This window comes from Anarhichas minor, unplaced genomic scaffold (genome assembly GCF_050575085.1).
Source record: "Anarhichas minor isolate MPS153535 unplaced genomic scaffold, ASM5057508v1 ptg000025l, whole genome shotgun sequence".
Classification (NCBI taxonomy): domain Eukaryota; kingdom Metazoa; phylum Chordata; class Actinopteri; order Perciformes; family Anarhichadidae; genus Anarhichas; species Anarhichas minor.
In genome coordinates, this window is record NW_027466471.1 from 13417826 (window position 1) to 13438880 (window position 21055).

The window sequence follows — 21055 nt, forward strand, 5'->3', positions numbered from 1 at the left end:
ATGTCAAATAAATGTCTTCAGTATAAATACTTGTGTCAGAAAGCCATATTTTTAAAATGAAAATGAGGCCGTTGTCATTATTTCAATGTCACACAATGTCTTGACTTAAAGGGAAGCTGCTACATGGCACCGTACCCTGATATTCATTCATTAAATATTTTCATGTTGAGTGTTTTTTTCTTCTGCACAGAAAGTAGAGCCACCGCTTCGAGATGCATGCAGAAAAAAGTCAAACACAATGAAATCACACCAAGTCACATCAGGATAACTAAGAAAGCCAGTAACTTTACTGAAATCTCTGCAAAATACAAAAAGCCTTCCCCTCCATCAGAAGAGACTTTTATTTCATCCTCATACGTTTTCACTACATAAAGCTGAATCAAGTGCCTTGAGTTACAGAGATGTGGATTTAATTTAATACCATCTTAGTCTCAAGTGGCGACAAAGGCCAGCTTATGCCGCTGAAAGCCGCTCTTGCGTTCCAGAAAACATTAGTTCCAAACCTCCACCATTTTCAGGTTTATACAAGCTACATTTGATACTACCAACTGACTTTTTAAGCATTTTAACATATTACTCTTTTGAAAGAAATGTCCTTTTCAGCTTTTGAATACAACTTAAATAAACCACAAACACGGTGGAGCAACAAAGAATCCCATGTGAATGTAGGGACCTTAATCAATGGTATTACATGGTTATTACACATGGCTGTACAGGTGTATAGTCTCCTCTTTTCACTGCAAGTGACTTCTCAAAACATCAGCTGAGGTACTGCTTAGGTAAATTTTGAGGTACCAACATTTAGTCCATTATGATAATGACAAAGAACAACTGGTCAACAGGTGATGATAAATTTAACAAACAGAAAAAAAAAGATATAAAGACAAGTTTTCTTTGTTGTCTTTGGTTCAAATTATTGTCAAAACTACAGCACTGTAATCAACCGTGAGGACATGTTGGCATTATTTCAATCAGTGAGCAAGTAGCATGATAATTAGCTGGCTTTGATCAAGTGGACAGCAAGCATGTGTTTCACATGATCAGGCCTGAATGATTTTGCCGATTCAGAGCAAATAACAAATTGTAAATACACAATGTGTTTTTTGAATATGATCTTTTCAATGCACAGGGAGACAAATGAGCAACAAAACAGGTAAATTGCTGTGGTTGGTATTGACATCTAAAGCTACATTTGACTGACTGAAATTGAAATGTGAAACCAATTGTACATTTGAGCAAATTCTTTTATTGTCTTGTTTCAATGCTTGCAAAAACCATAAATGAATGTGAAAATAAAGTTGAGTTTACAACACAGAAATGCCACTGGCTTTGGTTTCTCCACACGTTTTGCTGCCTGAAACATCATGTTTATTTTTTTTCTCAACCTTTTTGTATTGAATTAAAAAAAAGAGAGAAGAACACCGTTATAGAGGCTCTGCCCCTGTTTGACTACACAGACTGTATACAGTAACAACATAGTGAACCTGCATGAAATATGCACATAGAAATATTATAACACTTAAGTGACAGCAGATACGGGAGTGGGAGGCAGAGAGATATGTGGCTAGTTTCATTGTTTAAAAAAGAGTAAATCAAAACAGCTATTTATTTAAAATAAACAATTGTGCTTCTTTCATACCAGCATGATCAATTTGTCCTTGTGTATCTGACGCTGAACTGTCGTGTGACATCTGGTAAATGATGTGGAACCCTGTTCTGAAGAGTGGAACATGAGGAGTCACAGGACGACTCCGAATCGAATTAGGTTTGCAAATGATCGGGGGTAATTAATCACAATGCACTCATAAAATTACATTACATAAATATGATTCAAAATAAAAAAAATGTTATTGATTGGATCAGGGCTGGTGCAACATCTGGAACACAAGCTAAGATTTGAAATTGAACTGAACATCGCTATTGTCAATAACATGTTTTTACGAGATTAACATTATGAAATTAGATAATTAAGGCTAAGAATGAAATATCTGATGCATTCAAATGCATCTAGACATGGATGGAGGGTCAGTCATATTTCCTCATCAGTATGACAATCATGTACATCATGTGTCAACTTTTATTTCTTGTGTCATCCCCAGTTCCAGCCTCATGACATTTTCCACTAACAGGTTGTGTTTTAGCATTCAGGCCTGTCTTTCCCTCCGTCACACAAACCCTGGCAATGCTTTCCAGCTGGTTTTTGAAGGTTAGACTAAATACACGCCTGAACAGCACTGTTCAGGGCTCAAATTAAACAAACCAGACAACATGTGCAACTGCACATAGAAACTCCACTAAGAAACCAACAAAAATTAGTATATATATTTATATATTAGAAAGCTATACACAAGCATGTTAATTTCACAGATTTTTTTTTTTTAAAGAATCTTAATATTACCATTATTATATATAATTAGAAATACACGTTTAAAAACAAACCTCTACAAAGATAAAACAGTTCAGCAAAGCATTGGATCTCAGTCTGTCTTTAATGGCTTAGGGCAGCGACGCCCTGTCAATTCCCCTCTGGGCGAACTATCCGTCTCTTATTAGCAAAGCTATCAAAAAACACATTCTGGCTTATAGAAACTACAAAAAGCCACAAAAATGCTTTGCATTGTATTCCTTTCATATGAAAATATAAGCAAGTGTATCGTACAATTGTTTTTTATTTTTCCTTTTTTTTTGTTTATTAATACTGAATATTAATACTAGATCCAGAGATTTCTTGATTACATGAACGCAGCTCTTAGATCAAAGGCTGGTCCTCGCTCGGCTCCGTTGGTTTAAGGGGAGCGCTAAGATCATCAAAGGTTCCACGCGTCTAGCATTGGGTCTGCCTGTTTACCTGTACAATTCTTCAAATGTTGCATAATAGCTTTTTCATTTAGTGAGTAAATAAATCTTGTAATGTCTGGCAACTTTTGACCCCTGCCCTTCCCCCCTCGACCCTCTATTTACATAAATACGTTGAACCTGCAACATGACATCATCTAATGTTAACACACATTTTTGCAAGGGAGAACAGCAGAGAAGGTATATAGCAATGAAACCGACACTGTACACATGTATTGTTTGTCCAACTCAAGTGCTAAGGTGTTTTCCATTGGACACACTCACTCTCATGTTAATGTTTTTTTTGTCTTTTTTTTTTTGTCTCTAGTCACTGATATATATCGCTGAGGCAAAGTGTAAGTACGTTTTATGAAACAGAGTACCTGACTATTTTTTTTGTTTATTTGTTGATATGCATATATGTACACATACACACACGTGTAAATATATATGCATTCGTGATTCTTTTTATCCACACACAATACAATTTATGCATAGTTCCCCAACAGAAATACCCCCAGATGCCATCCCAACCCACGCCCACCCTCCCAAACCCCCATTACAACACCCCACTGGTTTATATAATGTCAATATGTATAGCACACACACTCAGCAAAAAGAAAATAAAAAAGGAAAAGAAATTACAAACATATTTTAGAAAAGGGCTGTCCCTTTTATTTCCTTCGGCGTTAACAAGATAAAAGGAGAGAGGCCATGGGGTTGGGTGGTTGAGTGACTCGTGATATCAGGTGAGAGGAGGAAGAGGATCTGACTTGGGGGGGCATCGTAATGCTGCGTTGTCGGGGGCTCGGGGTAACTCGGGGTACTGCCGGGGAGAGGACAGAGCTATCATGTCGCCCATCCTTCTGACAGGCGCACCCGTTTGATGGAGGGGCTCTCGCGCTCGTCCATGGTGGGCCGGGCAAGTCCCAGAGGTGAGTGGAACTCATTCCTGTGCTCATCACGGTCGCTGCCCTCATGGGAGCTGCTACAACTGCTCAGGCTATCAACGGGGGAGCGTCCCGAGTCCTGGCGGGACGAGGGGTTGTGGGGAGTTGGTACCCCACCGTAGCCCCCCGTGCTGCTGGTGCGATCTCTAGGAGGAGAAACAGGTTCGGACTTGATGTGCAGGCTTTGAGCAGAGGGCAGGGAGAGATTTGAACCCTGACATAAGTGAGAGCTAGAGCAATTTCTGTAGGAAGGAAAGGAAACGCAAAGGGGTTACAGAGTTACAGAGCAAGAAACAAAGTGATTTTAAAGGCAGTCTGTCACAACCAAACATGCATGCAAGCATGCATACACACACAAACACACACACACACACACACACACACACACACACACACACACACACACACTCATATTGAAGAAAACAAGGAGTTGTGATATTTATGTTCGACCTTGCGAGTGAAAGTTGAAAACAGTGAAGGACTCTCGGCGTATCAAAAAATAATCTCTTGTGATTTATGTGTTACATCATGCATTTCACAACAGCACAACACCTCAAATTAAGTTCAATGCACTCACCCTAGCTGGCCGAGGGCTGAATGCTGCATGTTCTGAAGGTGTTGCTGTTGCCACCCGCTCATTGAGCCGAGGTGAAGGGAGCTGCCGCTGTTGAAGCCAGACAGGGAGGACAGGTCTGCACTATTCAGGGAATACTCTGAAAGGAAGGAAAGAAAGGAAGAGCAGGAGGAGGATTATAGGTTGTTCAAAGACGTCAAAGTGCAGTTGCTAAGAGAAGGCAGCTCTGATAAACGCTGCTGTGATGTTACATGAATGAGTTGTGTGTTTGTTGGTGTGACAATAGCACCCTCTGCAGTTGGACCGATGTATTATATTTACATTTGGGAAGTATGTGCAGGTTGGGTTCAAAAACAACACATGTACCTGAAATGGGTCAAATCATTTTTACACAACTTCTAAAACAAAACTTGATTAGTTGGGTTGTTTGGGTATAGTACAGGGGAACTGAAACTATACTAGACTACACTAATTGAATGTATAAAGATCACACAGTACGTACCGGTACCATAAGAAGTAGAGATGGCAGACGGGTAACCGCCCATGCCCTGTCCCGGAAGAGTGGGGGTTGCTACTGATACCACTGGGGTGGCCAATGACTGAGCAGACTGAGAGTTGTTTATTCTCTGGTTCTGTGACAGAGGAAAGGAAGACACAGAGAGCAAGAGAGATAGAAGAGGCTTGAGAACATGAAGCCAACTCACAGACAAAAAACAAACAAAAAACTGCAACGAACCAAGAAACTTTTTTTTCTTTAATTTTCTTTAATTTCTTTCTTTCGCTCAACAGATGCTGAGAGAATGAATGCGATGCCAACTTCTGGGGAAATTAATCACTTGACATGCGGCACGGCTGAACCCTGCCAACCCTATCATTTACCACCCTTTTCCGAGGGCCCGCTGTCGCTATAGTAACACCATCGGTCTCCAAGGCAACGCAGGGTAGCGACGGCAAAGGGAGAGACACTTTACCGTAGCAGAGGGGCAGGAAATAATGGAGGTTTGAGGCGAAATGAAAGAGAACTCTTTTGTTGCCCTTCATTTCTGAATTCTGAATAATACAAGTTGTGAGCTATACGTGTGCGACGCGAGACTCTAGATGCAGGTGAAAAGATGAAAGGGAGGAAGGAAGGAGACAAAACGGCTAAGGCAGAAAAGAGGCCAGGCTGCTTTTACTCTGACGCACCACTGGATGGCACTATGTGCCCTCACAAAACGTACTCAGAGGTGACATTGGAGCCTTCAGCAGACTCAGCAACAATAAAGGTTAAAGTTACTCTGGAGTCGAGACGGCTTTTCCCAGAAACGCTGTATTTTGATGTAATAATGTCAGTAGTGAAGGATACAACTGAATGCAAATCCAGACTTCAGACTGAGGTGACTGCAACGCGCTCAGTTCTACAAGGCATATTATGCTCCCAAGAACATTATTTTAACCAGTTTCTTATTAGAAAAGCTTTCAAGTTTCAGATTTCTAAATCTGAGTGGCAGTCTGACTTACCAATAGCAGATCGACATCCTCAGACTGACGGCATTAATAGGGGAGGGTAATACATTTAAATTAGTGAGTGCGAGTGAGAATATAGAAGTGGTGGCTAAGTGCTGATCTAGGGATGGAGCAGCTGTAGGATTGAGTCAACTGACTGAACTAAAGTGAAAAGAGGATGCTAAGAACTATTGTAACTATACACACCTTATTAGAAAGAAAGGAGACATATTCGGGCCAATTGTATAAGCGTCCGCTTACGTATACAGACACAGCAGAGGAAATATATCTGACAGTATATCAGACTTGGGCCAAAGAACATGAAAAAACAAAAGTCCAAGCGTATCTCAAACATGATCTCATCAACCCAAGTCTGATATGAAGAGATGAAAGCAGCAGAGGGGACATGAAAGGAAATCAACAATAGCAAACACACCCGAAAGACCCCCCCCCCCCCCAATAGATAGGAAGACATACAGTGGGGAAATGGAAAGAGGGATGGAAAGATTACTCACGATGGAGGGCATGTTGTTCTTGACGCCAGGGGGGATGAGCACACGTAGGTCAGGTTTGCGGTTGTTCATGCCTAAATTCATGGGCGGGGGAGACTTAGCCTGCATGTTCTTGTTCATGCCACCTGGAGAAACCAGCAGACCTGGTGAGTTGCGATGGTTCCCATATCCATTTCCTGAGAGAGCAAAGAGAGGTGGGGGAGAAACATTTAATATTCTTGAATCTATATGTTATTATCAAACCTGCTTCTGAAGTTGAATGCATCTTGGAAAGCCTGCTGTTGATGACAGTGTAGCCTAATGAAGAACTACACCTTGAGCGCCTTTTCACTGTTCCTGTCTCATCTCTACTTCCTGCGGTACACATTTTACTAGCTCACCATTCTGAACAGAGTTGCAAATGATGTTTTATGAAAGTGGTGCACACTGGCAAGGCAGATAGTCAAACAAGCGTGCTGTTTTTTGCTTTGATGATCACCACTGTTTGCTTGGCAGTCATACAATGAAGGCACCCACTTGAGAGGACCTCACCCTCCACCTCTGTCACTGTCAATTAAGGCAACATGTGTCCTGCAACAGCCAGTGAATCGTGTAAAAACATCTAATTACGGGTAGCAAGACCACAGAGGGATGGGACCCATCATTTGGCCATCAGAGCTAAACACATGTGTGGTTCTTCCAGACAAAGACCCTGCCTTGGGGTTTCCACCGGATCAGTCCCCTAAATACGGAGGACCGAGTGCAGCACCCATTTCCTGCTCAAAAACCGGTGGGGCGAAATCACAGCAGATCATAAAAAAAAAACTGAGAGTGGAGCATTCTTGCAAGCAACATAGTCTTTGTTTCTAACCCAATCCCACAGGCTGTTTTTCCCCTTACTTTTCCTTCCTTCTTCCAAGGGGTAGAACACAGGGCACTGTGTGGACGTTCCCACTTGAAAGACGGGCAGGAATTATACGTTAGACATAAATGAATTTCCTAATCATATACTCCAGGGGAAAATGAGTCGCAGATGTCTTCCTGGGCAATTTCCCTCGCTGATCTTTGTTTAATTTGAGAGCGAGGTTTTTGTTGTTTGGAAATGAAAAGTCTCAAAAGCTCAATTTGAACAATCTGAAGAGTAAACGACCGCTAGCGGTGAGAGAAAATGAGAAAAACAGTGTGTGTGTGACTGCTGGAGTGTGTATGTGTTTGTGCCTCTGCTGGCATGTGTGAGCACATACGAGTCGATGTTAACAACCTAGACTTTGTGTGTTATTGTATGTTTTGCACAACTTTGCATGTGCAATGTTCCACATAAGTAACATTTGTCTGTCACACTGAGAGTACGACTTGAGACTCTACGAGACATGCTGTATGACTTCCTTTGCACGAGCCATGCATATGGATGCACGTGTGTGTTTTGTATTGGACCCTCTTAGTTCCAGTGTCAATTTCACATTAGCGAAGAGGCAGCTGCCTCTTCAGTTTTCCTGCTCTCTCATTCTCATGGCTGGCCCTTTGTGAGATTGAGTGGGTGCATGTGGAGATAGATGAATGAGACCTCACACACACACACACACACACACACACAAAACGCACACACACACACAGACACACACACGCACACACACAGCACACATACACACACTTTAGTAAATAACCCAGCAGGAAGTACATCAGTGTTTCTGTACAGATGAATTAAAAAAAGAGACTGAGCTTTAGAGAGACATTAATACACACTTTGGTCAAGATGACACGGACTTCATCTTGGTGACAGTTAATCAGACATCTGTGTATTGCCGCCCTGTGGAGATGGCTGCAGTCCAATCAATTATCTGCTAGATGGGTATGATCATGAGTGGCAGAGGCCAGTCCTTAAGCGCTTCGAAAGTAAAATCATTGGCTAATTAAACTAATGAAGCAAGAACTGTGACTCAAATCATTCTATTCTGTAGCTTTAAGGACAGTTGAATTCAATACGGACACATTGGCTCAACTATAATATCAGCTGAAGACACTGCAGCCAGAATTCATTTCAACTCCCTTCTTCAAATGCTACTCTGCACGCACTCGCTGGCGTCAACCGTTTACAGGAAGTACCAAAATTAAACGCAGCTCAACCAGGAGTCTGTTTTGCTGCAGTTTAAAATTCACACGTAGAGAACAACATCTGATCGGAGATCACGATAAACAGCTTTTTGTTATTTCTGAGGTGTGAAGGGGACAGCTGAGGTCAAAGCTGAAGGATTGCAATCTGTCACTCTAGGTGTCATGGTTACAACTTGTTGCACCTCCAGATACATGTGTTTGACAAGCCACCCCTAGAGTGTTTGTTCTCTCTCTCTCTCTCTCTCTGTCTCACACACACACACACACACACACACACACACACACACACACAGAAAGGAGAGGTGTGTGGTTAAACTCATACATTTTACTGTTACTGAACAAATTTCTGATGTCCTGTTGTGGTCTAACAGGCGCACTCCGTTCTATTCCCCAAACACACACACTCTTCCGTTGCGGTTTGGCTAAATGTGCATTCAACCCTGAATTCTCCAACTGAACTAAGGTGTCACACTCACGCTTACAACTTGTACAGTTGGTGTGAGGTGCTGCCAAGATCGAGACAAACGTTGTATGATCTACTGAACCCGACTTGTTGTCAGTTCTTGTATGTCTGCTCTGTAGCTTGTATTTCTGTGTGATTTTGACCAGAGATGTCTTCAAGATGTAGCTTGTATGCAACTCATTTGCAGGAGTAATTGGTGCGTGATGAAGGTGAGAGGTGACTAGAGTTTCTCGTTAATTCCTCTCAGTGCTTCGGTGAGCAGAGTGCTGATTGGAGCATAGATGACAGCTACATAATTGCACAAATGGAGGTGGGAGATTTTTACAAGCTGGGGCCTTAGTCCGGAGCTCCCTTCATCAGCTCTCTTTCTCTCCTTCCTTCGCGTTCTGTCTCCTTCTTCAGCTCGCGCTCTCTCCTAGCCAGCAAAGGAGTTGACAGATTGAACACATACGGTATATAAATGAGCGAATGCACGTGCACACTTCCCATAATATTTCCATTGAAGAGACATGATGACTCAGCCTTTTAGTAACATGCCCTATTTGCGCTGGACATGAATTACCTGGGGACCTCGTGTGATTTAGACTTCACCCCATGTCTGGCTTTCACGCGGCATATTTGTACCGGATAAATAAAAAGTCTGTGTGTCAATTAAATTTAAGGATTATCTCCAGATATGATTGAAACATAGTCTATCTTCATGAAATATTTTCATGATCTGCCATGAACAGTAACTCTTAAGTTTGTATTTTCTACATGAGAAGTGAAGTACACAATACACTCAAGTAGTTCAAGTAGTTTAAAGTAATCACAACAGTGTTGCTGGCAACTAACAACAAAAATGGACTTTCCGTTGTTTCCTTAAAAATTCAAAATAGTGAAGGATTTTGTAATTTATTGCAACTTTGTAATTATTATGAACAGCATACAGAAAATTTGAAAGTCATTTGATAACTATACTAACTAAGGCTATGACATATTTGAAAATGTCAGTTTGTGTCATGACTTGTGCAGCCTGTTCAAAAGGACTACTCTCACGAAGGTGGAAACCATTAGCTATACATAGCTACATGAGCCGACTGAATTGTCACTGTAAATGCTGTCAAATCTATTATTTCCACTGTTACCTGCATCATTGTTAGCCTGGAAAAGGAAAATAAATAAAGGAATCTTTTGTGAAATGACAAAATATATAAAAGACAATTTACTGAGATGAGTTTGGTCAAATGTATATTATCAGCAGTGGAATTGTAATTTTACAGATTGAGGACATGGCAGATACTTACGGGATTAAGGAAAACTTCCCTCCAAACTACAGGAGGACCCAAGGCAATGCTAATTCCATGTAACAATCTGTGATTTTCTCTCTTTACAGACTATGACATCTGAGGCACAAAAGAGGTGTTATGTTTATGCGCATGTCTGAACCACACACTCATCCACATGTCCACAGACACACACACGCAAGGCACCTCCTATGTCACTTGGGCCAGGCCACTTAAGACACTCATACACAGGCCAGACAACTACTTGTACTATCAGCTAATCAAAACTTACTGTGAGGAGAAGAGGAACATTAAAACGGTCTTTGTGGTGCCACAGCGGCTGGGCCACCTCACACTGAGTCACTTAGAGGAACATCATTAAAACGGCTGACCAAGTTCACAGAACACTTCCATCTGTGTTCCCCCACTGTTTCTCCTTTGCACACATGCTTCCACCATCAGTGGATATTCATCACTGGGGTTTCCCCCCCCCCCCCCCCCCCCACACACACACACTCTTTTTCTGCCCCCCCCTGGATGAGATTTAAGAGAGCTTTGAATGGAATCTTTTAGCTCCCACATGACTCTCTCTCCACGTCGTGTTTTTCGCTGCTGCTGAGCGACGCACAGCTCTCACAGAGCGCCTCTGTTCATTCGCCGCGGTGACACAAAGGCTACATTTGAAGCATGCTCTGCAGCACGCCGTCGCCGGAACACACGCCACAACAAATGGCCCTGTTGTCTGTGTGTGTGTGTGTGTGTGTGTGATGAGTGACCAGACAGAGAAGCCAGGCATTGACCCTTTGTGATGGAGCCCTAGGGGCCAGACAAGGCTGCCCAGCTGTACCCCTCTGACCCCCCCACTCTCCATTTTTACACTCTGCACTGTACGTCAAGGCTGTAAAATTTAACCCTTTAAAAGGGAGTCTCTTTGGCATAAACTTGTGCCTGACATGTCCTCAGGGACAAATCCATCGAGACACAGAAGCTAATACATAAGATTCCTTACATATGTTCCTCAAACATGGGTTGCTCCACTCTCCACAGGATCATTATGGCATGGTGAGCCACTCCAAACATTGAATTAATTTGGTTGCAGACATATGATAGCGGTTACTGTGTAATGGGTTTGTGTGAGCTCCAAATGGGAGCTCGTGGTGTTGACATTTTGAATTATCATCCAAATCCAAGATGTGGTAGAAATAAAGATATGGCTCATCTTATAGAGAAACAGAGACAATTCAAGAGTACATTCAAAGGTCCTGCACCTTTTCTGGCTGCCCGTCAGTCAATTTGCCGCTTCTGTATTTAGTATGATTTTATTTCTGTTTCCCCACACTTGTTCTACCGTTTTATAGCTGAACGCAGGCCGGATGTGTCACAGCCCCAGCACTGGGCAAACATTCCCAGATGAACTCCACGACCACTAACATCAACACATCATGGGCAAATCTCCACTCGGGTTTGGGTTACTATTAGTCATGCATTTTATGGCGCAGAGTGGGTGAGTGGGTGCCATGTATGTGTGTGTGTGTGTGTGAATGTGTGTGGGTGTATGTGTGTTAGCAGACAACTGTGTGCGAGAAGAGGAGGCCATTCTTACCAGCACTGGAGCCTGCGCCAGTGGTGAGGTCAGCACCCATGAGGCCACCTGAAAGATGAAAGAGAGAGGAAAGCAAAAGAGAGAAAACCATTAGAGGATAGACGCCCACCTAACATCCACGATGCCTCCTGTCTCTTACCTCGGTGGCCTTTCAGAGAACTCAATTTAATCACAATCCACTTTGTGTGTGTGTGTGTTTTTACGTGTCAGTACATCATATGTGCACTGATACTAGAAGTAATACTGCTTCCCACTCAAATGGTAACACTCTGAGCAACTGGACACTGCGAGTGGATACATCGAGCTCCCGTCCAAGAAAAATGACACATTATTATTTTTAAGCCATGCGAGGTGGAAGAGTGGGAGGGTCCAGAACATGTGCGGTTTGGTGTGGATGCTGCGAGCGCCAAAACTCATATTTAGTTTGTGCTAGCGCTTCTAGCATCCAGTTGTAATGACAGGGTGAGGGTGTGGGCAGCAGCGTTCAGACCAGAGGGACAGAAAAAGGACTTTGGACAACAATAACAAACCAACAGGCCTGATTTGCTTATGTCACCACTCAAAGCCTGTACATAGACATCCCATGTGTGGAACCTCACCCTAAATCAACGAGACTGTGGGCTGGGATTTAATATGCAAAAAAAAAATACTGAGCGAGCAATATGTGAATATAGATTTTAATGAATTCACTGCTTTTAGATTTAGGAATATTACAAGAAGCTGTCATAAAAGAAATCACGCATTCGAAGCGTGTGCCTATTAGCATCACAGAAGGGTACACACACAGTTGAGAAGGGAGAGAGATTGGATAACAGCGTGTACATGGGTGTATGGAGTGCATGTGAGGCTCTTCTTGTGTTACCTGCACTGGGGGGTCTGTGTGTGACTCCGGGAGACATGCTGTTTCTCTGTAGGCTGTGGTGCGCCAATGGCAACAGGTTGTGGTTGCCTAGGGAACCACCGGGATGGCTGTAAATGAGATTGTTCTGGTTGCTGACGGGAAGGGACACAGACATGTCGTAGTTCGACTGGGGCACGGCCTGCTGAGAGAGAGAAAGAAAGAAAGAGAGACACAGGAACAAGGTTGATTAGACTAAAGAGAGTAATTATTGCAGTGGGTGAAGAAACTAAAACAAGGCCTTCGAGCAGAGGAATGGACACAGGATGAGAGAAACAGACGTGACAATTCAGAAACACTCCAGGAACTCAAAGGAATTCAAAATTGCTTGACTATCTGCAATAAAAACAGTCAAACAAAAGAAAAAACAGCCAAGCTCCAAAGGACAACTAACAATGAACAGCAATGCGTAGATGAACGGTACGGAGAACAGCTTCCGAGACAAAGACTAAAAATACGAGACAGTATGGATGGTGGAGGGGAGCACTGAAATTAAAGGGTAAGCATCTAGAAAACTCCTCCCAGAGTTGCTCAAATTGCCGCCAAGATGATGGGTTTGAAATACGTTGTCGCTCAAACTTGAACCAGAATTGGTTACTGTATCTTTCTGCCCAAGGCCTAAGATTTTGTCGCTGATACGTTGTGACGTTTGTCATCGTGAAGGCCAACGGCCGACCTGGAAATATTATTTTGTGGACATTTATTTCCCCTGAAATACATTCCTGGTTTTTTATATTAGAGAAATAGGAAGAATTTACTGGGAGGACAGCCAATGGCATCCCATTGTTCTAAAAGGGCTAAAGATAATTCAGTCTGTCTTTACCTCACTAAAAAAGTCTGCAATATTTCTTGCAATAGTAGCTTCAAGACTGGAGAACTGAATGCAATTAGGTATCATTTATTTGCCTGTCACATGGAGCTAATGCAAAGTGTTATTAAGGGGTAGACTCAGATCAGTCAGCAGTCTCATCAGGAACATGAGAAGAGGTAGCCTGTCGGCCCCGGGCGTCTAGTTTGTCATGTTTATTGTGTCACTTGGCAGAAGGGCTTAACCTAGGGAGTGCCCTGGAAGTGGTTCATCCTGCATGTTAGCTTTAGGAAGTAGAAAATAGGACCCTAAATTACTGCCATGTGTCTCAGAGCCATGGAGGGAGCGCATCAGGGGATCATCAGCCTGGCTTACTTGGAAGTGGAATATGTGCCTTAGCGGTGCTTTGTCTTGTTCTTTTTGCAGGCCAAATATTATTTCATTGCGGGTCTCTAAACGTTTTGCTTTTACTGCAACTTCACATAGTGGTGGGCTAGCCAAAAGCTGTGGAAGCTTCCTTTTATTTTAAGTGAGGGGCTGCCTCTGGTTATGTTATATTTTTTTTAAAGACTTTCAGTAATTTCTTCCATCTCGAATTCCTTGTTGGAGTTTTTATACCTCAAGATTTCCCTATGCGGTGTTTTCTAAGAGTGAGGGAGCTGTCTCAATGTGTGCACATTTGCGTGAACACACATCCCTTCGCTGGGTGTAAGGGCCCCGTCTGTAAGCTGTCCTTTAACTGGTGCCATCCTTCCTGTTTTTAACTCATCTTCCTCCTCGCCTCTCCCCACAGTCCCCTGCAATCCAGAGGCCCAGTGCTTGGCAGCCACCCTGACCACACGTTGAACTGCCACTTGTTGTCTGCAGAGCCCCCCGCCCCCCAACGCCACCACCCTGCTGTTCCACCCCCATCCCCACCCAGCTCTGATCCCAAACCCACCCTACACCGCCACGCCATCCCAGCTCACCAACCCCTGCCTTGCTTCTAACCACATCTCCCCCTGCTCCACGTGGCTTAGACACTACTGTTCTTCTCTGAATGATATACCATGGAATTATCTCTTTCTCTGTAAGGCTACAGCACTAATCATTCCAGTATGGTGCTTTCTGAACGAAGGGCAGGCTCAGTTTACATAGAGAGCAGCCTTTATTTTGTGGTTTCTGGCTTCTGGCTATAGATTAGATTCTTTGTAAAATGAAGACAATATAATACAAATTCAGCAGCTCACATGTTTTGACGTCTAACAGAGATGTTGTTAGGCTACTGAGGACTTTGCCTTCAATTATTCCAGCAAGGAGTAGAGATAATTGAGTTTTGTGAGGTACGGAGATACGCTTAAGAGTTTCTGAATGTCTGCTGCTGTTTCATTGCCACAATGCCTGTCCTTGTTGTTACGGGTGACTGAGCGCTGTGTTTTGGTGCAGGAAAAGCGCATGCAGACCACACCTCCCCTGAGAGCCAGGCAAGGCATTATGGGTAACGGGTTCAAGGAGGGAACCCAGTAAGGTTCAAATTTGTCATGAGAGAAAGTCTGCAATTATATAGCAAAAGTGCCTGCTAGTTATGGTTACAGTTGTGTCAAATTAGAGGACCGTTTCTCAACTGTAATCAAGCAAAATCAAAGGAACTGTAATTCTTTTTACTGTAAGTATACAATATCAATTCACTCTTGTCTCACTCTCACTTTGTGTATTTAGTCTAGTGGCAAACAATGGTGGTTAGCTGGGTTAGCTCAAGAGTTACTGGCAAGTCAGCATTTTGTTAGCCTGCTGAGGATGCGGCGTAGCGTCAACCCAGTACTTACAGGTATCTTATGAGTTTGAATCATGTGATCAAACTCCTCGTTAATCTGTTTGTATTTCTCCTCAGTGCGTGGGGAGAGGATGAGAGCAGACTCGAGCTCCGGGCTTTCGGCGCCTTTGTTCTCCTTCTTGCTTAATGCCTGCCAGGTCCCACAACCACAGAGACGGACGGAGAAAGACACAAATGAAGGGACGGAGAGGTGGGTGGTAGGAACAGATGACAAAAACGAGGAGACGAGGACAAAGCGACAGAAAGCATAAGGGGGAAAAAAAAGGGAAAGAGAGGAAAGAAAGATGAGATGAAGGTTCGGGGTTTAAGAGGTACTTACACACAGTCTCTGTCTGCTGATCATCAGATCAATGTCCTCGTTTATTTTCCTGTACTTGTCCTCGGACTCGGGACTGTGGCCGACCGAGTCGTCTGCGTCGGGGTCTGGGCTGTCACAGCCGTTTAGGCCCTTCTTTCTCAATGTCTGCAAACACAGCAGTTGCACAAAATAGTTGAAGGGCTTTGGGATCGGGAACATGACCCAAGTGAACAGCTTGGGAGGGACACATGGTGATGACATGTGAAGAGGTACCCTTTACAATCCATCCTGACAAAAGACCAATTACAAAACTATAACTACTGTATTGATATATTTCAAATGAATACGTTTCCAAAGCACTTTTTCTCTCTGAGAAAATTGTGTCTGTTACTGACAAATTGTTCCGCAAAAGAAAGTAATGATTTTGGTAGGCTCCGCCAAACATCCATCAACATGGGGGAGACACAAGGATACACTGACTGCTTTGTGAACAAGAAAACATGCAGCAAAACATTAAAATGGCACAAAGGATTTAATCGCATCCAATAGCGAAACATAACAAGTGATCAAGCTCTTCACCCAATGACATATCATGGACCTTGAAACCTCGTAATTACACAGGAAAAGGAAAAGTCGTAAAAGTAAAATACATTTTATAACCATAATCATCAGTGTTTCATGAAATAGAATTAAAATGCAGTTGAAGGACTTGAGTTCATGACTGTGGTATTATGTGCTATTAAAAGTGGCAGTTTCTGTTTTGGCCACCTGATGGCCACCTGCCCCCATTAGACTGGCCAGAAAACAGCAGACAGGCAGAAAAGCGCACACTCCACTCGCTCACCACTCCCTCTGAGGGGAAGAGAGACGCAGACAAAGAGAGCGTAAGAGGGAGAGCGCTGCCTCGGTCCTTTTTTAGATATTGTTGACAACCATAACAACAGGGATAAGTTTCAGAGGACATTACCGTGTGTGATAGCACGAGGGTATGTTTGTTTGAGCAAGTAGGCATGTACCGATAGGTGCTGTGTTCATTCGCCTCGTAAGAAGAGACAAAGACAGAGCGCAAGAGAAGAAAAGTACAGTAGATGACAGTTAGAGATCTCATCAAAGCCCCCCCCCCACACACACCTCCTCTCCTCTCCAGCCCGCGTTCACTCTCCTCCTCCCCCCGCTTCCCTCTCTCCTCCTGGCTTTAATAAAGGGAGATTAGTCTACAGGAGGAATATCACGGGCCTGCTCCTGTCTGTGCAGTCGTCGCTTCACACTGCGCTCTCCTACTTTCATCTGAAGCTCCATATCAGACAGACGTAATTAAATTTACTTTAGCACACCCTGTATTTGATGCTGATCAAGTGTGTGTGTGTCTCTCTCTCTCTCTCTGTATATGTTGTAGTGTGTGTATGTGTCTGCTGGTGTGAGTGTGTGTGTGTCTGTGTGTGGGAGGGGAAAGAGGGGAATGAGTCTGTGTATGTGTGTGCATGTGTGGGTGTGTGAGAGTGGGTGTTAGCGTCAAGAAAAAAAGACAGAGAGACTGAGCAGGAGCAAGGAGGAAGATAGATGCTAAGATAAGTTAATCTCAGTGAACTTCTTCCTCTCATTTGTTTGTCTCCGTCAGTACTCACTCACGGAAGAGATACGAGTGCTAGCTACTCCATCACAACCAGCAGCCGAAGTGACAGGGAGCGATCTGCCTGCTTAGAAAACAAATAACAATCCAGTCATCTCTCATGTCAGCACAACAAAGGCCTGTTTTGAGTGTGGTTTTAGTGAACTTAGAGGGCTTCTTTTGTGTGTGTGCGATAACTGTTTGATTCCTGAGGCGTCTCGTGGCGAGGCAGCTACTGTAAGCGTGTCAACATTTGCTGGCTCTCCTCTTCTCTCTCTGAATTCTCACTTGGCCCCCAGAGTGGAAATCTGGAATTCTGAATTTGAAAGCGTCTCTCACATCTTTTGACAGTCTTCAGGAAATCACACCAAACAAATCAACCAAGGCGGTGCAGGATATCTGACTTCTAACAGACCCACAGTGAATCAGGCACTCTTGCTCCATCAGAGGTGGATGAGTCAAAAGAACAAAGGGGTTGCAAAGGTTTAGCATGCTGTCTTTTTTGGCAAAGGCGTGAGATGTAAAACTTTTGCTATTTCTTTGGTGTAGTTTCATTCTGGCCTCGGCGATGCATCATATCGAACTGACAAGAGCTGAACCAGTGGCCTTTTTCTGTTCACATGAGGATGCATGCAAGGAAAAACAACTTTTCTTCCTACTTGCACAGATTTCCACCACCTACCGCCGCTAGCAGTGATTGCATGAGAGATTCATTTCCACTTCTTGGAAGAATAGCAGTGGGGCATTGCTGGGGGGGGGGGGGGGGGGGGGGAGGGCTGGGGTAAAGGTGACACCCATATGGGGCAACTGAGCGCTGGTCTCACAGGGGGTTGGGCAGTGGTTGCGTTGGGTGTTGATTGGGTGCAAGGCATGAGTGTTATATGACTTTGAAGCATGTGGCCCCGGCTAAGCTTTCCATCGGGGCTCAGCACATTGAGGGTGCGGTACAAGGACGGTATGCCACTCATCCCAGTTATGCCCACCTGCTTAAAGACATCACACCTGTTGCCAAAGGCTGACACACAACCCAACAGCCAATCAGATCCGTTGGAGTGCACATATAGCCAAAGAAGGGCCTCTCACTCTTGCGCTTTCCCCCTCACCGCCCTACTCTCGTCATCCTATATATCCTTCTCTAATAGCCCATTGCTTAATCTGTGCCCTGAATTTGTTGTGTTTCATGGCTCTGCGCCACAGAGTCATCGACTGCTGCTCCAAACAAGGCTCTGAGTCTCTCATTCAGTGACATCATCACTATATAAGACACATCGAAGACGTACAATTCAAAATGACGGAGAGAATAATGATCATTGGAAAAGGAGCTGCTACAACTATATTGAAAAAAGTTAGTATGGGTATGAAGAGCTAGCATGAAAATAGAGTCTTTGGGGGATATGCTAATAAGATGAGGATTAAGCAAAAACACTTTGGTGCAGTTCACTTGTACGAAGGATTCTATGCAGAAAACATTCCCCCAAATGATCATTCTCATATTCAAATTATTCAATTTCACAAGTAACTGGGATTTTCTGTTTCATAAAGAAATGATCATTATTTTATTCTTCCAAAATCACTGCTGGCATAAAAGCCAGAGCATTTCTATGGAGCATTGTTCAGGTTTATGGCAATTGTATTGCTTCCGATTACAAAAGTAACATTTTTCACTGTTAATTAATGAATATATTCTTTGGTCAGTCAGTTCATTTTGAACTAAAAATAAGACGAATCAAACTAAATTTCCTGTACAGTTTAACACAACAGAAAAATGTGAAGTGAGAAACCAGTTCAAAAGAGAGAGACTGATGGAGAAAGGGGGTAAGAGAGAGAAAAAAGCTACAAAGCTACTAACTACTACAATGTGAACAGTCACCGGGCATGCTACAGAGAGTGAGAACAGTAAACGTGAGAAAATAAGAGGAAGGAGAAAAAGTATTACAGAAAGGAGAGACGAAGCTGTGTATGCTTGCTTGGCTCTTCTGGTGTCTTTCTCTGTGGCCCCTTTGGAGGCTTGCTCCTAATTAAACTCCTTCTTCATGATGCTCCCTCATGGCTCGACTTGTCACAGGGCCTGTGTGAAGCAGGCACAGCATAGACGCGGCGTCCTACATATTTAGACACCCGTCTCATCGGTACCCTTCAGCTCTGCCCCCTCAGCTAGGCTGGCCTAGACTGGGCAGGGCTAAGATGGGCTGGAGGACTACAGTGAGCAAGGCGGCCAGGGCTGGATTGAAATAATCAGAGGCAGGTTTGAGCTACAAGGGAACTGAATCATATTGTATATTGTTTGGTGTTAGTACATCTGTCAAAGATTTGAGTTCTCTGATGTTTTAATTGCAGGAAAAAGTCCAGCCTTATACTCCTTTCATAGTTTAGGGTGTGGGTAATAACTTCATGTAGCTCTTGAGAAAAACTGTGGAGGGTATTTGGGTGTGAATTCAGGGTGGCCCCAGGGGGTCTACGAGGGACAGCTGACGCCTGCCCACAGCTCCTGCCATACCAGGATCCGTCTGCTCGGCATTCTGCCACCCTGCTCACCCTCTCTATCCCTCTATCCATCTTTCTGCCCCCATCTTTCTGTCTCAGTCTGTTTCACAGTCTGTCTCTGTCTCCCTACCTCTGTCCTCTTCCCCTCATTTTCTGCAGTACTACCACGTCTCAGCAGAAGCCGAGTCAAAATATTGCTGGCTTGATGGGTACATCTTTATTTCTGATAGACTTGGGCTAGTTGCTGGGTTGTGTTTGGAAAGAGCTTCATTGCTGACCATTCCCCTCTGCAGTTATCTTGGCAGTGGCTAAAGGGTACGACACATTCAATATTGTGTTTATGGCTATTGGCGACAGCCAGGCCAGTGAATGTTTCTCAATGTCTTCAACCCAATGGCTGACAGCTTCAGCGAAAAAAAAACCCTCTACAAAAACAGCCAGTTATAATAGGCCTTTTATATCTTTGCCAGCACTGTATGGTCTTCAGAATACACATACTATTGTAAGCAAAACCAAGACTTATAAAAGAAGATAGTATACCACCAGAGCACAAAGACCTTTCCCCCATAAATGCAGCAATTTATGGTTTGCAGTATATTTCAGCAGGCGATGGAAAACAAATTACTGACAGATGAGCACAATAGGAAAGCACTATTAACTGTGCCACTTATGGATAATCATATTTGATGTGCTGTTAAAGTGTAAAATTGTACAGGGAATAAACAGCTTTGCCTAGCAGGGTCTCAGCCTCTGTTTGTCACAATGTTAAAAACGGTTGAGAACAGATTGAGTCACTCTGACTATCAGAGACACTCCTTGAACACATGACATTTGGCAATTCATACAGACTGCTTTCAGAATATGTGAGCATTGGTGTAGGTTGAGTTGAATTACTTATTATATTATTACTAATTAATGGAAATTAAAAGGGCTCCCAAATAATCTTCAAGAAAATGTCATCTAAAGTTTAGGGCAACAATATTTAAATAGGCTTTTAAAAACCACACAATGTATAAATGTCTGAATGGGTTACGGTAGGCGTAACCACACATAAATCTACAGTACGTGTCCTTTGACTGGTCTTCACACTAACCTACAAACCCACGATTTAGATCATGACTGTTTTAGGGGGAAAATGTGGGGGCAAAGTTTGGAAAACCAGGGAGCAAAGTCAATTTTGACAGAGCAGATTGGTAAAGAGCAAAGTGGCTCAGCGTAAGGGCGAGGCAGTGGGGATAAACGTTGTCCCTTCCCATCACAAATAACAAGATGGAGGTGGTCATGAAGTGGACCTGCAGTGGATTAGGAGCCCCCAGCACCACTGCACAATAAGCACACTCAGGGTGGCCTTTCTGACGGCACAGATC

At 43.5% G+C, this 21055-nt stretch overlaps 1 protein-coding gene across 4 annotated transcripts in view; it reads right to left on the reverse strand.

Moving 5' to 3' along the window:
- Positions 1 to 259: 259 nt before the first annotated feature.
- mef2cb (myocyte enhancer factor 2cb) overlaps positions 260 to 21055 on the reverse strand; it is a 60904-nt gene continuing 40108 nt past the window's right edge. The window contains exons 4-10 of one of the 4 annotated variants that reach the window (XM_076099270.1): positions 15617 to 15760; positions 12641 to 12818; positions 11779 to 11826; positions 6360 to 6532; positions 4862 to 4991; positions 4363 to 4498; positions 260 to 3931 (exon numbers count right to left, since the gene is read on the reverse strand). In XM_076099270.1, the coding sequence (XP_075955385.1) occupies positions 3685 to 3931; positions 4363 to 4498; positions 4862 to 4991; positions 6360 to 6532; positions 11779 to 11826; positions 12641 to 12818; positions 15617 to 15760 (1056 nt within the window). In that variant the 3' untranslated portion in view covers positions 260 to 3684. Of the gene's footprint in view, positions 4028 to 4362; positions 4499 to 4861; positions 4992 to 6359; positions 6533 to 11778; positions 11827 to 12640; positions 12822 to 15616; positions 15761 to 21055 lie in introns of all 4 variants that reach the window. The other 3 variants (XM_076099268.1, XM_076099269.1, XM_076099267.1) reach the window with 3 other exon arrangements.